Here is a 16045-nt window from a genome sequence, read left to right on the forward strand (position 1 = left end):
GTGCATCTCTTTGATTAAAGCTAAACCCTCTGGTTTAAATAGAATGAATGATGATGTTCCATAATACTGAGAAAGTGAGAGAGAGAGAGAGAGAGAGAGAGAGAGGATAACTACAAGGTTTAGGACTCACGGAACACAGCTCGCAGGAGCAGTAATATCGATCGATCTGAGTGGAGTTTGAGGCTCGTGACAGGTCTCGTCTGGGCCCGAAAGAGAGAGAGAGAGAGAGAGAGAGAGAGAGAGAGAGAGAGAGAGAGAGGCAGAAGAGGGTAGCGGGAACGTGGGAGTGAGCACGCAGGGTCGTGGAGAGGTAAAGAGGATCACAAATAGAAAAGCTCCCTTATAAGCAGACAGCCAGATAAGCCGGCGAGTTGCCCGGGCACGGATCGCTCCTTCAATCAATTTTCCACATCTGTTTGCTTCTCCTCATCTTCCGGCTCCTGTTTTCTTCCTTTTATCTCTTCCGTTTCGCTTAGCGATGATAGACCTGCGGTGCGGCCTTGGCATTTAGTGACAGTGCGAGTTTGACCTTGGCAAGATTCTCTGTCAAGGCTGATAGGTAGATCGATAGTGTCAATGATCAGCTGACTTTGCCGGCGACATGTCTGTGTTCCAGCACGCTTGAATGGATGTACGAGTGTGTGTGATTTTAGTTGCTAAAAAGGACGCGGTGTAAGTGATACCTATATGTAAATTGTATGATAAAAACGCGAATCGTGATATATAAATTCATGTTTAGCTCATCAATATTTTATATTATCCTAATTTAAGTACTTATAAGTATTTTGTCTCTTTTTCCGTGTATTATTTATATTATTAAATCTTAATTAGAAAAAAAGTATTGTACTAATTGAAAATTTAATTATAGCTCATAATTATTTCTTTGCATTGAGAAAAAAGCAAATATACGTTATGTAATATTTTAATTACTTATGTAAAAAGATAATTTAATGTAATTTTTAAATTCATATTTATTTCGATTCAGTTGTCTAAAAGATTTCAATATAGATTAATTACGCCATACGCTAGCGCATATCATCTATTTCTCCGGTACTAATTTGATAATAACTCAATTAGAACGCGAATAATTATTATTCAATGATGTGATAAATTTCGATCTAAAAATGAATAGAAAATCGAGATGTAAACGGTTCTTTCGCAATAAAAAATACTTGTTTTCTGTCTTGTATTGTGCCTTGCTGGATGAACGTAATGGCAGAAGAATATTTAATGTAATATCCGCTAAAAGAGTTTCTACAGACAGAACATTCGAAGAAATGAACGCGTAAGACGTCCATTCACCAAGTGAAGCTAATTAGTACAATTAACACTGAATTTTTAGATCCGAATTGGTAGCCATGAGAAAACGAAGAAACGATTGATATTATACGCCAGTGGAAGAGCATATTGATGTAAAAAATGGAAGAGACATCCTCGAGAATACGTCCTTATCTGGACTGGGATGTAAGCCAGATTTACATTAATTTGATCAATCTCTGTCGAGTCTTATATAATGTGACATATATCATACGAATGTATCGCGCACGCGTTTAAATATCCCAGGTAGCAGGCACATGTCATTTTGACGTCGAAAGCTGATCATTTCTGGTTCAATGACACGTCACGTGACCAAATCTATGTCTAATTTGAAACATCTTTTTTGCGATGTCTTAATGATGCTGTAAAAAAAACGTCATAATATCGTGATTCTTAAGTCATTGTTATAAATCGCCCAAGTATTAATATTTTTAACTAAAAACTCATTTAATTTTTAACATCTTAAATTAATCTTCAAACAATTTTGGGTATATAATTTTGATATTCACAATTCCTCTATATCTCAGGGTCCTAACATGAATTTTTTCTATAACCTGGGACTTGATCGTAACTTTTGAGCGTAAACTCGTAAAAAATAAAAAATTTATTCACAAATATTGACGTGGTTAATGAAACTTTTCACTTTTCACGAGCTCACGCTAGAGAAAAAGATTCATGATCAAATGTCATTAAAACGTCACTAATAGGTCTAAAATGATGATAAAGTCACGTCTTTTTAACGTCTTGAAATGTCGTCATCGGTCTGTGACATAGTCCGTCATTTTTACGTCATTACATCATATTTGGTTCGAACTGATCATATTTTGAAGTCAAAATGTCGTGTGCTTGCTACCTGGGATATATTATTTAAGTAGAATTAATAAATATGTAATAAAAAATCAATAATGTAAATTTGTTGACAGAATGAAGATAAATACTCAGTGGCAAATAGTCAAGCGCCCCTGCAGGACGGTGAAGAACATCCGGAACGTGGGACTTGGACAGGGAAATTCGATTTCCTCTTATCTCTTTTGGGATACAGCGTAGGCCTCGGAAATGTCTGGAGATTTCCCTACCTCTGCTACTCGAATGGCGGTGGTGCTTTCCTGATACCGTTCACCGTGATGCTCGTCATCGCCGGATTGCCTCTTATGTTCATGGAACTTTCTTTAGGTGGATGAAACGATGATATATCGAATACTTTGTGACCACGCTGATTATTTGCAATTGCGATATTGTTCTTTCTTTCTATTCCACAGGACAATATGCCAGCCTCGGACCCGTGGCAGCTTACAAGCAGTTTTGCCCTTTGCTTTGCGGCTTAGGATACGGAATGGTCCTCGTTAGTTCCGTTGTCATGCTTTATTATAATTTAATCATCGCCTGGACGTTATATTACATATTTGCTTCGATTCTTGGTAAATAATTACGCTGATGTTACGACAGAAAATTTTACGATACTGTAATTTTATACAATTTTGTATAATATTTCACCTATAAATTTTCTACATAATTATAACAAATTTTTTGATAAATACAAATTGATATTTTTTTTTTACGGAAATGTTTAGTACTATTTTGTGCCAATAATATCAGAGTTATAAGCGATTAAAAGAAAAGAATTTTGTTAAGAAATTGAATAAATTTTAAAAGACATGTAACTAGATAGTACAGAAAACTTTAATATTTCTTTGCTTTAATAACATTTTATTTTGAAACTTAATTATAAAGATATATAAAGTTGAAAATTTCTTGGAAATTTGTAATGGCTAAGAATTTTCTTCATGAAAAGATGAGAGAAGCGCTGATTCGTCAAAGCATCTGTTTTATTAAAATTAAAATATGTATAAAAATTTAAATAAAATTATTAATATTTAATTAAAATTAAAATATGTATGTTTCAAACTTTTACATTCATTTATGCACGCCAAACAATAAGTTATTGTTTGAAAGTGAATATATATGTGCAGCAAAGCGTAAAAATAAATTGCTCTTTTTTAAAGACTGCTTTTTTTTTTTTTTTTTGCACAGGTGGTTGGGAATTGCCTTGGAGCAAATGCGAAAAAGAGTGGAGTACCGAGGATTGTTTTATGCCAGATGCTGCTGAGGCTTGTATCTCTCAAAACGCTTCATATTTCAAAGGAAAATGTCTTAATTCAACTCAAATGACTGCGATGGGTGTGCTTATCACGAATGTAACTAATGCAATCAAAAGACCGCCGGCCGAGGAATATTTTCAGTAATGACATACATTACATAAGCTGTTACACAGATTTTTCTAGGCGTTTTATTTGATTTATTTAATCCCGGTGTTTCTTATTATTAATTCTTCAATCTAAATCTGCATAATATAGTCTTATTTTTTATTTTGTGATGTGATTAATCTTTTACATATATTTTATCTCTTGTAAATTGTGCCAGTTTTTTTTATATAATAATAACAAAATTTAAATTTAAAACATTAAATAATTTGCAATATCAAATGAGAAATAACAGATGTACGAAGAGAAAATTGTTTTCATGCCTCTAGAAATCATGTATTGGGAATTAGTAGTGGGATTGAGGAAACTGGATCGATTCGACCGTTCATGGCGGCTAGTCTTTTCTTGGCGTGGATTATCGTGTTTCTTTGCTTGAGCAAAGGCGTTCAAAGCTCAGGCAAAGTCGTATATTTTACCGCTCTTTTCCCATACGTCGTGCTGGTATGTATGTATAATTAATGGGAATTTTATTTTATTTTATTTTTTTTTTTTTTTTTTAATAAAACAAAAAAATATATATTTCTTCGCAGGTCATTCTTTTTGTTCGTGGTATTTTACTCCCTGGCGCTAACGAAGGGATACTTTTTTATCTGACTCCCGATTGGCGAAGATTAATGTCTGCCAAAGTGTGGGGAGATGCCGCGGTACAGATCTTTTTCGCTTTGAGTCCAGCCTGGGGAGGTCTGATCACTTTAAGTTCGTACAATAAGTTTACCAACAACTGTTACAAAGATTCTCTGATTGTGGCGATTAGCAACATCGGGACTTCCTTTTTCGCCGGCCTGGTCATATTCTCGGTGATCGGTTTCCTTGCTCATGAGCTCGACGTACCAGTGGCCTCAGTGGTAGATGAAGGCGCTGGTTTGGCGTTCATTGTTTATCCAGAGGTAATTATTAATTATATATTTAATTAATTATCGACTCAATTAAGTATAGAAGCTATTACTGTATATTCTGATCTTTCATCTATATGGTAGTCATCCAGGCAGCAAGCACACGACATTTTGATGTCAAAATATGATAAGTTTGAACTAAATGTGACGTAAAAATGACAGACTAATGTTACAGACCGATGACGATAATTTCAAGACGTTAGAAAAACGTGAATCTATCACCATTCTAGACCTATTAGTGACGTTTGAATGACATTTGATCATGAATCTTTTTCTCTAGCGTGAACTCGTAAAAAATGAAGATGACATGTGCTTGTGCTACCTGGGGACTCGTGAGTAAAAAATATTAAATTGAATGAGATGTATGATATTTTCATCAATTTATATATTGGTGTGCTAGTAATATCGGAATATATATGTTGCAAAATCATGAAAAAGTCTTTATCTGTGATGACTGTTCTAGGTTGTGGCTCGTCTGCCGGTTGCGCCTGTTTGGTCATTACTATTCTTCATCATGCTGCTCACTCTGGGCCTCGATTCGCAATTCGCTCTCATGGAAACTGTTACTACGGCGATACTCGATGGCATTCCAGCATTGAGAAATTATAAGATTTGGGTGGTTTTAGGGGCCGCAGTAACCGGCTACGCCGGTGGCGTTATTTTCACCACCAATGTGAGCCTTTTATTCAGCTTTTGTTTTTGAAATAAAGAATAAGAGAAATTGTTCTAGGCTTTTTTTTTTTTTTTTTTTGGCACATACTATTGAAACGACTTACATTTTTTCTTCTCATAGGCTGGCATGTACTGGCTGCAATTAATGGACAAGTACGCTGCCAATTGGTCCGTTTTGTTGATCGCTATAAGCGAATGCATCCTCGTGGCATGGGTATACGGAGCGGATCGCTTTCTGGACGACGTTCAACAGATGATCGGGCCTCGAGGTCGTTTATGGAGATTTTTCTGGACATGGATGTGGAAAGTTATCACACCTGCCGTACTATTCTTCATCCTCTGCTTTAATTGGGTAAAATACGAACCGGTCAAATATGGAACTTACATTTATCCGGAATGGGCGGATGTATTAGGCTGGGTTATCAGCATGTTTCCCGTTTTAGTAATTGCCAGTTTAGCTATAGTAAGTTGCAAGATGATGTTTTTTTATTTAAACATAGTACAGCATGATGAGGAATATTCTATATGAGAGATGATAATTTAGGGTCAGCTGAAAAAACAACGTGTGCAATCAGCTTACGATGACGACGACGAAGACGACGAGGATGACGATGAGCTCGATAATAGCGAGTCTTACGAAAAATCAAAGAGAGGAAAGAGTAAGAATAAAAATGTATGGGATTGCGTCAAAATATTGTTACAACCAACATCCAACTGGGGTCCGGCATCGCGAAATTCTTTCACATCTTGCAAAACTTTGGCCCGTACGCCTTCCTCAGGTAATGATTCTTCATCGTTTCAAATGTCAATGATCGTGGTCACTAAATTATAATATTTATATTCTTGACTTCAAGGACCCCCGGGAACATATGATTCGGTACGAGATACGATTATTTTGGTGAATGGTCAACCGATGATGGTACAACCGTCCGCTACCACTCAGAAACTTCCTGGACCATCGATTCTTAAAAATTCTAGTAAAACCGATCTAATTACTTCGCAGCAGGTATGATATGGCACGATTATTCTACGTGCAATAACAAACTCTTAAAATATGTCAAAGATACAGCGCGTATCTAATATGTCTGGTAAGTCTAATCTAATCGAACTGGACGTAGTTTCACAATGTTGGCAATATCAATCACGATTATCAATGATATGAGTTATTTTATTGTACTATTTAATTCTATTTATCAAAAAATATATCTTTAATTTTAGTTTTTCGTAAATTATTCTATCAAAAGTGATTTAACTTTTATTGGATTTAATTCTTATGATTTTTATTAAACATATATTCTACAAATTATCTTTCTTTATATAAATTAAGATTGCATAATACATTTTTTTGCGATGATAAATGCAATACTTTTTACTAATCAAAAGTAATTTCTTGGCAATGATAGATGGCAATGAGACTTAAATAAAAAATAAATATTAAAAAGTTTAATGGCCAAAAAGCAAGAATCTATATAAAATTAGTTAATGATTAAAAGAGATTAAAAAAGATACGATATTGATATATCATTGAAGTATAATATAGAATATCACAATGATTCATTTCATAATATATAGATAAATATTTATTTGCAAAGATTGTTGATTATTTTAATTTTGCAATGAAATAGAGAAGAGTTATATGTGTAACTTATTATGCATAAAAATGAATTTACGATACATTTAACAAATAGAGAGATGAAATTAATAAAGATAGAAGCAAGCAGTGCGTGAAGATAAAATCTAGGAGAAAATTTAACGTATTCTAATATTTTACAGTAAATGTATTGTCGAAAGTCTTCAATATCTATTGATACGTACTTTTTTAATGTGCAAAAGTTTTCAGGGAATAGATTATAAATAGATATTTTGGATATGCAGTAAAAGATGATGACAAATGGAGACGTAAATAAAAAAAATTGAAAGAGATATAATTAGCAAATTGCAGCTAATATTAGTTTATTGACGAGTATTGGCGCAATTAGCGGAGAAGAAAGATATTCTTTATTTAAATGCGAAATATTTTTCGAACAATATTAAATAATAAACTAGCAAAAAATTGTATACCTCAACTATCTCACTATTAATTAAAAAAAAAAAAACAACTACTGATGCCTTAAGACAATTTTTTTTAAGAGAAAATCGATTCCGAATGAGTTAAAAAATTTAAAAATAAAAAGAGTAACCTTGGTTCTAAATAAATTTGCATATATGGATATAATTGGATATCGATATGTGGATCAATTATTCATCTTATTCAGACTAATTTTTGCGACATGATGTTCTCTTTGGCAGAGATCGGTGTTTAAACTAATAATTATCTTTTTAAAATACCTTTTTTTGCTAAAATGATGGATAAATAAAAAATGAAATCTCTCCTTATTTCTATAACTAAAATCAAAACTGTTACAAAATTAGAGACTTAAAGATTTTAGAGACTCAGTGACGAAAGTAAAAGTACATTTAAGTAATTCCCATACCAAAGCTGAAATATAGTCTTTAAATTATAATAATTAATATGAATACACGTTCAATTGCAATATTAAATAATTGTGAGTTTTAAATGTAACTTTAAATTATACGTACAAGTTTGTACAAACATGAAAGTATGGAAAAAGAATGCGTTTTGATGAGCTGCATTTCGAGAAAGTATAATTCGATATGTTATATAATACTATATAATACTATAAGTGCCGTTAGATTGCTTCTCTCCTTGAACCAATCTCCCATTAAACTAGATAAATGTTTAATAATATTAATGTTTCTAGACTGTACACGAAAGTTACCTGATGTATGGCGCGGCCTTCTACTAATGATAAACTAAAAATATATAGCTCGCCGTGCAAAAAGTAATGATAATTTATTAATGTTAGTCATCGGTTATCTCATACCGGCCAAGTCAAAATGGTTGACTGCTGTAATAATAAGTAGAATTAAGAAGAGCAATGACGCATTGTGAACAGTAACACGGCGATAATACAATAATAACGCTATTTAATTTAATCGAGTTATTTTGAAAAATTATTGCAAATCTAAAAAAGAAAAGACACTAAAAATAAAATTCATATCATAAGATTTTTCTTCAATTATTATATAATTTTACAAAATAGAAATATAATTAGATTGAAGTAAATAAAAGAAAAGACAGATTTCTCTTTTGCGTCAAATATTTGAAAAAAATTGTTATTATCGCATGATGTTACCGTTTTATTTGTGTTCATTACGAGCAATCAGTAGAGCGAACAGTACAAAACATGTGTCCTGATATATAATAATAAAAGCATGAAAAAGGAGCTTTTCTTTTTTTGAGAAAAGTTTCTTTTTTTATAGTAGAAAAACAAATAGAAAAAAATGAGCTTCTACTCAAGATTACTATATTCGAGGATGAATTTGCGCAAAGAAAACGCGCAATTCTTTGAATGGCTGATTCACACGATTATCTTTAAGATAAATATTTTCTGTAAGCAAATAATTTTATTGTAGAAACGATATATATATATATATATATATATATACTGATGTTTTAATGTAAAACAGTTAAACTAAAAGTAGCATAAAATCAAGATACAATAATGCCTTGAATAAATGTACAAGCGAGGTTGTGTTTGTTAACAATATATAAATATTGTTGGATAATCTTATGGAAGTAAAAGAGAAGAGAGGGGCAAAGAAACTGAACTTTCTAGACGAAAATTATTAATAATTCAGAAATTTATTATGTGTTAATATGTGAATTAAAATATATATATATATATATATATATATATATATATATATAAAGATATGAAAATATAAAGATATGAATCGTATACATATGAAAATAAATACGTTGTGTTATTATATATATGTACACTGTATTGTAAAAATATGTATAGCACACTCACAAATATACATACAGGCTTATGTATGCATAAATTTGTAATGTGTGAGATAAATGTATGATGCGTGTGTAATCAATAAAGTATTGTTATACAGGTGGTGCCAATGATGCGCTATCGGATCTCTTTCGCTATAGTTGATTTCGCTGAGAGATAGAATGTGATATTTTTTTCTTCGTCGGTATTTATATCCAGGGTTGAGAAGTAACGCGTTACTTGTAACGCCGTTGCCGTTATAATTACTTTTTTTTTTTAGTAACAAATGATAACTGCGTTACTATTTTTCTTTCTGTTCTTTTAACTGTAGCGGTAACGTAGTTACATTTTTTTTTTTTTTTTAGTAACGGTAACGAATTTAACAGTTATTTTTATCGTTACTTTTTATTTATATAGAACCTATTTATGACATATTATATTTTCCATTTTCGTGTATTCAATCTTCAATTATCAAGATATTTGTATTATAAATTTAAAATGATTATATTAAAGGTTTTAAACCAAATTATGAAAATACAAAAAATATATCGTATATTTGACTATATTTATAAATTTAATGCAAACCTAAATTTTTTTATTTATACTTTGAGTATTTAAAAATTTTTTCCTTATTATTTATGGTTTTATAAATTAAAAAAAATTTATTGATATTTTATTAATACTTTAATTATTAATTTTTTTTAATAAAATATATTACAAGAGTATATTTTTTATTTAATTGTTCATCTTATTTTAACATTAAAAAAGTAACGAATAGATTAGTTACATTTTAAGTAACGATAACGATAACTACAATTACTTTTTAAAAACGGTAACTTCCCCATCCCTGTTTATATCAATGAACAACATTTGCCCATGGGATCGGTAAGACGTAACATTCAACAATTAGTTCAACAAGATTAGCTCTATGATCTTTGGCTTCTCATTATTCCATTGAGTACTTTACGAGGATTACAAGTCGAGAACAAGACGCCCAACTTTAATAATCATTAATTTTTCGATATAATTGGATGGAGGGTATCTTGCTTCTCGGGACGACGGCTTCTCGCCCTTGATTTGTCTCTTGAGGCGCGATCGGACTCTTGTCGTTTACGTGTCGCTCGAGGGTGGTCCAAATACGACTCTGCACCTGGAGAAAGTGGCAAGTATCGGTTTCACGAGTATCAGGACACCCGCGAAAAATAATGACGCGAAGACGAGGTCTCTTCCCGTGACGGTGCCAGGCCACCAATGGGAGTAGGTGCCATTGATGAGAGTCGCCAGTAAAAGAACAAGTATGCCGATGCCACCGCAGGCATGAGCAACCTTGACGAGGATCGGTCTTACGCGCGGATATATCCATACCGTGTTGTTGGCCAGGATTCCGAAAGCGGCTGTCAAAACGGACAGTATAATCGTCACCAAGCCTAATTGTGAGTGAGTGGTGACGAAATGCGATTTATTATGATTGATTTTGTTGACGATAATAATGATGAAACCGATGCCAATTATAGTTAGACCTATCGTGTGTAGAACCCAGTGTATCGTCACTCGGTTACGCCTGGGTAGCTTCGAAGAGATGTACGCCTCACCGGAGACGCTGAAGACAGCTTCTGTGATGAGAAGACCGACCTTTGCCACAAGATAAGGAAAGGTCGAAAATTATTAAATCGTAATAAAAGTTTGCAACGAGAAGATTTAAAGTTACATTGCTTAGTAGAGAACGTTACTATTTTTCCCATCATTTTAACACACATCAGTTTTAATTTGATTATGATATTTTTTTTACAACTTTTTAAACTTATATATGTTCGAAATATATTATTAACTTAAATTTTATCGAATTGGTTTTGCATACTGTGTGTAATCATAAAACATTAACACACTCTGTCCTGAAACTGTCAAATCTTCTTATTACTTCTTTTATATTTGTATTCTACATTGATACTTACTCCAACAGACATGCAAATCGGATGCCAAGAAAAAAAACTGTAGTGTCCGAAAGCAAGTACCAGGATATATATTACAGGAGCCACGAGTAAAAAATGTGTCAATATCGAAAAACCGAGCGTAATGACGCTCGGAGATCCTTTGTTACTCTCAGTACTCATGTCGAGGAGCAAACGATCAAGTTTTTTTGACACCTGAAAAATAAAGGAAATCTCTTAAGAAATATAAAAGTGCATCTCCGTCTATAAATATTTCAATAAACATAGAGGAAAGCTAAAATTAAATTTTACAATATAATATAAATAATATAAGGTGAATATATAAATGTCGTAAATAATAGATTGTCGTAAAATATGTTGTTTGAAATTTTGTAAATTATCACAAACTTTCTCTCAATTTTTTTCTCCTATTTAATAATAAGACTGCAATCTATTTTTTAAATTGATATTTTACGATACTATAGTTTGTCTAAATGTTTTATTCTGTATAATAGGTTGCAAAAAACTCTGAAAGAATCGCTAGGATTCGGAAGAAATCCATCTATCTACTGTCTATAAACGTAAAGTTCTATGGACGCTGTGCAAGCATCTTTTTACGTAATTCTCGCAATTATTACAAGCCTTTGAATGCGTGATGCATGATTCATCCTTAATTGTACGGCATGATTTCTCGCGTTTTAAACAGACACATTTATCTTCTCTATTCTTGTCATCTTAGTTTATCTGACTAAATTTGAATTTTATGTATACGCACGCATGCGTATACACACATATATACGCGACAGTTCAATTAAATCAAACGTAAATAAAACTTAATTATACATACGTATTCACACCAGCATAAACGTGATCGTTCTCTCTCTCTCTATCTCTCTCTTTCAAATATATTCAAAATTTATTAATTTCGAGATAACCAAATCACAATTTTATTAGAATAAAAAAAGGATCCCTCTTATAATCTTGGAATTTTAAATTAATTCAGAAAGTAATTTTATTGCGATATTTTATATACATTACGATATAAGACATATAATCTGATAAGAAATATAATTCCCTGGCACGATGTAATACACACGTTAATCTAATGGAAAGAGTTTTATACTTATAAAGATCAATGTGTTGTTTTCTAGATAAAAATACACCATGAGTTAAACAATCGGCATCTATTAAGTATAAGATCATGGCATTAGTTAAGCGATAAAATCCAAGTTCTGGGGAGAATTCATTTTGTCATAACGATCTGATAAATATCGATAAGAGAAGCGTGTGTTGAGTAATGATACAAAAATGCTCGGTCTGTTGTTGATCATTGGAGTATAGAATGCATTTGTCCCTGCATTCCGACAGCTGCACAAATATTAAAATTAAAGATAATCCGAAAAAAAGAATTTATCACCATCTGTAAAACTATTTTTTCTCAGAGGATGTTCTTTAAATTGTCCACGCACATTGTTTTAAGTGAAGAAATAATTCTTTTATCAGTCTAATATGTTTGTTTACAAAATTAATGATATATTTATTAATGAAAGGAAACATATTAATGAAAAAAAGAGTGAATAATAATCCAGAAAAATGAATCAGAGTATTTAGTATTTAATATTATTAAAACATTTTCATATATATATATATATATATATATTGAAATATTAAAAGAAATTACTCAAAATATATAAATTTAAGAATAATTATGTATAATATAAAATAGAGATGTATATTGAGAGAAAGAGAGAGAGAGAGAGAGAGAGAGAGAGAGAGAGAGAATTTTTTCAATATTAAAAATATTAGTAAGTTTCTTTAAATAAAAAATATTTTTTGGGCTTAACGAGAGAATTAAAGAAAAAAAGGACAGTCGTCATAAAATTAATAATAAATTATTTACAATTTTCTAGAATATTTTTTCTGTAGAAATATCAAATAAAGAAAACTATTTGTTTTGTTTTATTATACAAGCTTATATAACTAACCCTTTTTGTGTTGTTATTTATTATATCGTTTATTATTTATTACATAATATCGAGGAATCATATCTTTCTTATAATAAAGAGAATTAATATATATATATATATATATATATATATATATATATATATATATAAAAAGATAAATAAATTTTTCAATAAAAGTGCAATTTTTATTTTAAACAACATAAAATAAAATTTTTAATTGTATTTCAGTTAATACACTAAATTGTGCGGTTATTATAAATTTCTCTTATTTATACAGCTATTTATTTAATTTGTTTATGTATGTGTCAAATGTTCTACCTTTAAGACGGTGTTTTCAAAATAAGAAAGTTCATAAATATAAACAGACAATAGTAATATTACATTATTGATACACACTTTCTAATATAAAATGTATACAATTAATGTGTAATTTCCAATTTTTGTAATATATACATTATCTCATTAAAAAACGATAAACAATTCAAGTGACATAATTTTAAACACTTTCCAATTATGCAAGATATAATCTGTTCTTGACGATTATTTTATTTTACGCGGCATTTACCAACAAAATATCTGACACATATAAAGTATTAATATACGTTTCGATTATAGATATTTTATTAAATATAGTATAATAGGTATTTTTTATTCGAGGTAGTGTTTCTTTTTTAATAAAAACTGAGTTTGCAAAATGTTTCTTTTTTAGTTTTTTGCTTTTAATATTAAATTTAAATATTTGCAAATAATTAAATAACTGATTAACTTTGTTAATAAGTTTATACACGTAATACTAACAATAAGGAAAAGAGTTTATTACTATTTGCATTTTTCTCAACTAATGGACTATTACTTGCAACTTGAAAACTACGACATTAAAATAATCAGAAGCGTTTGAAATATCTCAAACGATTATGATTAGGTGGTACTTTTTACTTTTCTTTTTTTCCTCTAAGAAAACAGTTTAATAAAATATAAAACATTATTATTCACCATAATTTTTGATTCTTTATATAAAACACACTCTTAGACAATTTCTATTTGCGAAAGTCGGTTTGCCAACGTGTGTATCTCTTTAACTCACCGCGAACACCGTTTGACTGGCGCATAAAATTGTCGCTTCTTCTTAAAGAGAAAATGTAGTTGGAAAAAAAGGCCCAAATAGAAATGCACTTTCGAACGTTTTGTCAGCGTGATCAACAACGAATCGGGCTGACACGCGCGTGTACGCGATGCGACTGAGCGTCTGGAATATGGCGATCTAGGTTGTGGATCCGTGGATCTCTCATTATCGTGGCGTCGCGTCGGTGGCCGATGAGGAAACACACAGCTGGCAGTATCGGCCTTACAATATTGCAATGCACGGGGGCCGCTTTCCGTCAGAGAGCAAGATAACCCTCCTTCGTCTGCTTTATTGCTAAAAAAAAAAAAAAAAAGAAAAAAAATTCCTCGCTTCATTATTTTTTGCGTAAAAATTTGGGAACGAGAGGGAAGGTGGATTTGTAGAAGGGAGATTTGGGTTTGCCGAGGGTCCGAGAAAAAGGTGCTCCGATATTGCGGCCTTGGTGCGAGCAGGCACGCAACACACGCGTACGTTGCGATCGCGTAAGCGCTCGTAAGGCGCAAGTATGCACGCTCCATAAATTTACAAGGCATCTCGTGCATAATGCAGCCAAAGAAACCGAGGGAGAGTACTAATGTAGGAAGCGCTTTAACTTCTCAATGCATCTGACGTGTATCCCTGATTTTTCTCCCACAGCTGTGAATTATCTTGTCTTTCGCAGAGAGAATCTACGCGTTATTTATTTTCTGCCGAGAAAATATTATTCCATTTGTCACATCGTATTCAACATTTTGTTGACAACTGAATGATTTCTTCTTTTTTTTCATGATATACTGCCCTTGAAGATGTTGTTTATTTTAATGTAGTTTATCTATTCATATAAAAATAAGCAAGTCAATTCTATCGTCACATGGCATCTTTCTTAAGACGTCATAAATATCAGCTGTCAGATAAGATTATTAATTATGCCTTTTTTCACATGACATAGAGAACGAGTTGAATTTGTTGATTCTGCGTTTAACTGTGATAAATATATCAACACGTTAATTTGTTGAGAATTAATACGTTTGAATAATAATAATGTCAGTTAACTTTTCTCTTTAATTTTTTTTATTTAGTTTTTCAACTTTATTTTCTTTTTTTCTTCTTTTTAACTTTATATTTTTTTGTAATTTTAGATGCAACCTCCTGCAATCGATCACTCGATTATAATTATCAATTTTTTTTTTTTTCATTCCAGTATCTTTAAATTGAAATTTTGATACGCATAATATTTGAAAATATTTCTAATACCACGTAAATATCGTTCTTTTATTATATTATCTATACATAAAATTATATTATACAACACATATATATATATATATATATATATTTATAAGGTTAAAATTGGTTTACTTTTACAGTGCGATTAGATAGAAAGCAATCTGACAGATTGGAGCGGCGTCACGCGCATTTGCGCACGTGCAGCGATGCATGTAACGATAGCTACAGCTGTTGTGTGTTGATGGCCGGTCGTCGTGACGACCCGGCGGCACCTCCTGGTGAGCCCGGTCACGTTGCTCTTTCACGAAATCACCGAGACCACTCGTGACGTCGCATGTTGTAAAAAAAAGGGTATTTAAAGCGAGATCGAAAATGGTGGTTGTCGATAAACGTAAGTACTTTATCGTCTCCACGGCAGGATATTTTTTCGGCGCGTCCGTGGAACACGACGAGCAAGATGTGGAAGATCAAGAGATCCTCGATCGTTTCTTGGAGCAGTCCTCGTGTAGAATTCTGTGCGCCAGGCCGACCGACGCGGATCAGAAGCAAGTTCGTTTAAAATTGACCACCGAATTGGGCACCGGCACTGTCAACACTCTGGTCTTCTTTAAGGTACTTGATAGAGTTTCTACTACAGAAAGGATATATATATATATATATATATATATATATATATATATATATATCGACAAGTAGATGAAAAAGTAAATGTAAAAAGTAGAAAAGAAACTGTTATTGACGAGAAACATTTTCATTTGCTTTTGATACATACATTGCAACCGTTGATTCGTACGTTTCTCTTCGTTTGATCTTTAATCACTGTCATATTG

The 16045-nt window shown here is 31.8% G+C and overlaps 3 protein-coding genes across 6 annotated transcripts in view; 2 read left to right on the plus strand and 1 right to left on the minus strand.

Moving 5' to 3' along the window:
- Window positions 1-209: 209 nt before the first annotated feature.
- LOC140667912 (sodium- and chloride-dependent glycine transporter 1) lies at window positions 210-6155 on the plus strand. Of its 4 annotated transcripts, none has more exons than XM_072896272.1 (11): window positions 210-310; window positions 1343-1464; window positions 2241-2490; window positions 2577-2735; window positions 3349-3556; window positions 3848-4019; window positions 4109-4465; window positions 4935-5144; window positions 5265-5606; window positions 5688-5922; window positions 5998-6155. In XM_072896272.1, exons 2-11 carry the CDS (start codon window positions 1420-1422, stop codon window positions 6153-6155), a joined length of 2136 nt encoding a protein of 711 aa, XP_072752373.1. In that variant the 5' UTR covers window positions 210-310; window positions 1343-1419. The 4 variants fall into 4 exon arrangements, with proteins under 4 accessions (XP_072752373.1, XP_072752371.1, XP_072752372.1 ...); XM_072896270.1 differs by lacking the exon at window positions 210-310 and adding an exon at window positions 318-672; XM_072896273.1 differs by lacking the exon at window positions 210-310 and adding an exon at window positions 1267-1285.
- A 3178-nt stretch (window positions 6156-9333) lies between these two features.
- On the minus strand, window positions 9334-14188 carry LOC140667914 (transmembrane reductase CYB561D2). The gene is made up of 3 exons (XM_072896286.1): window positions 13971-14188; window positions 10944-11135; window positions 9334-10623 (listed from the first exon to the last, which is right to left on the minus strand). Exons 2-3 carry the CDS (start codon window positions 11100-11102, stop codon window positions 10102-10104), a joined length of 681 nt encoding a protein of 226 aa, XP_072752387.1. The 5' UTR covers window positions 11103-11135; window positions 13971-14188; the 3' UTR covers window positions 9334-10101.
- A 1245-nt stretch (window positions 14189-15433) lies between these two features.
- The window catches only part of Btv (dynein cytoplasmic heavy chain beethoven), a 32530-nt gene continuing 31918 nt past the window's right edge, over window positions 15434-16045 (plus strand). Inside the window, exon 1 of the mRNA XM_072896257.1 lies at window positions 15434-15827. Coding sequence (XP_072752358.1) covers window positions 15588-15827 — 240 coding nt within the window. The 5' untranslated portion in view covers window positions 15434-15587. The remainder of the gene's footprint in view (window positions 15828-16045) is intronic.

The sequence above is a fragment of the Anoplolepis gracilipes genome, chromosome 7, assembly GCF_047496725.1.
Source record: "Anoplolepis gracilipes chromosome 7, ASM4749672v1, whole genome shotgun sequence".
NCBI lineage: Eukaryota > Metazoa > Arthropoda > Insecta > Hymenoptera > Formicidae > Anoplolepis > Anoplolepis gracilipes.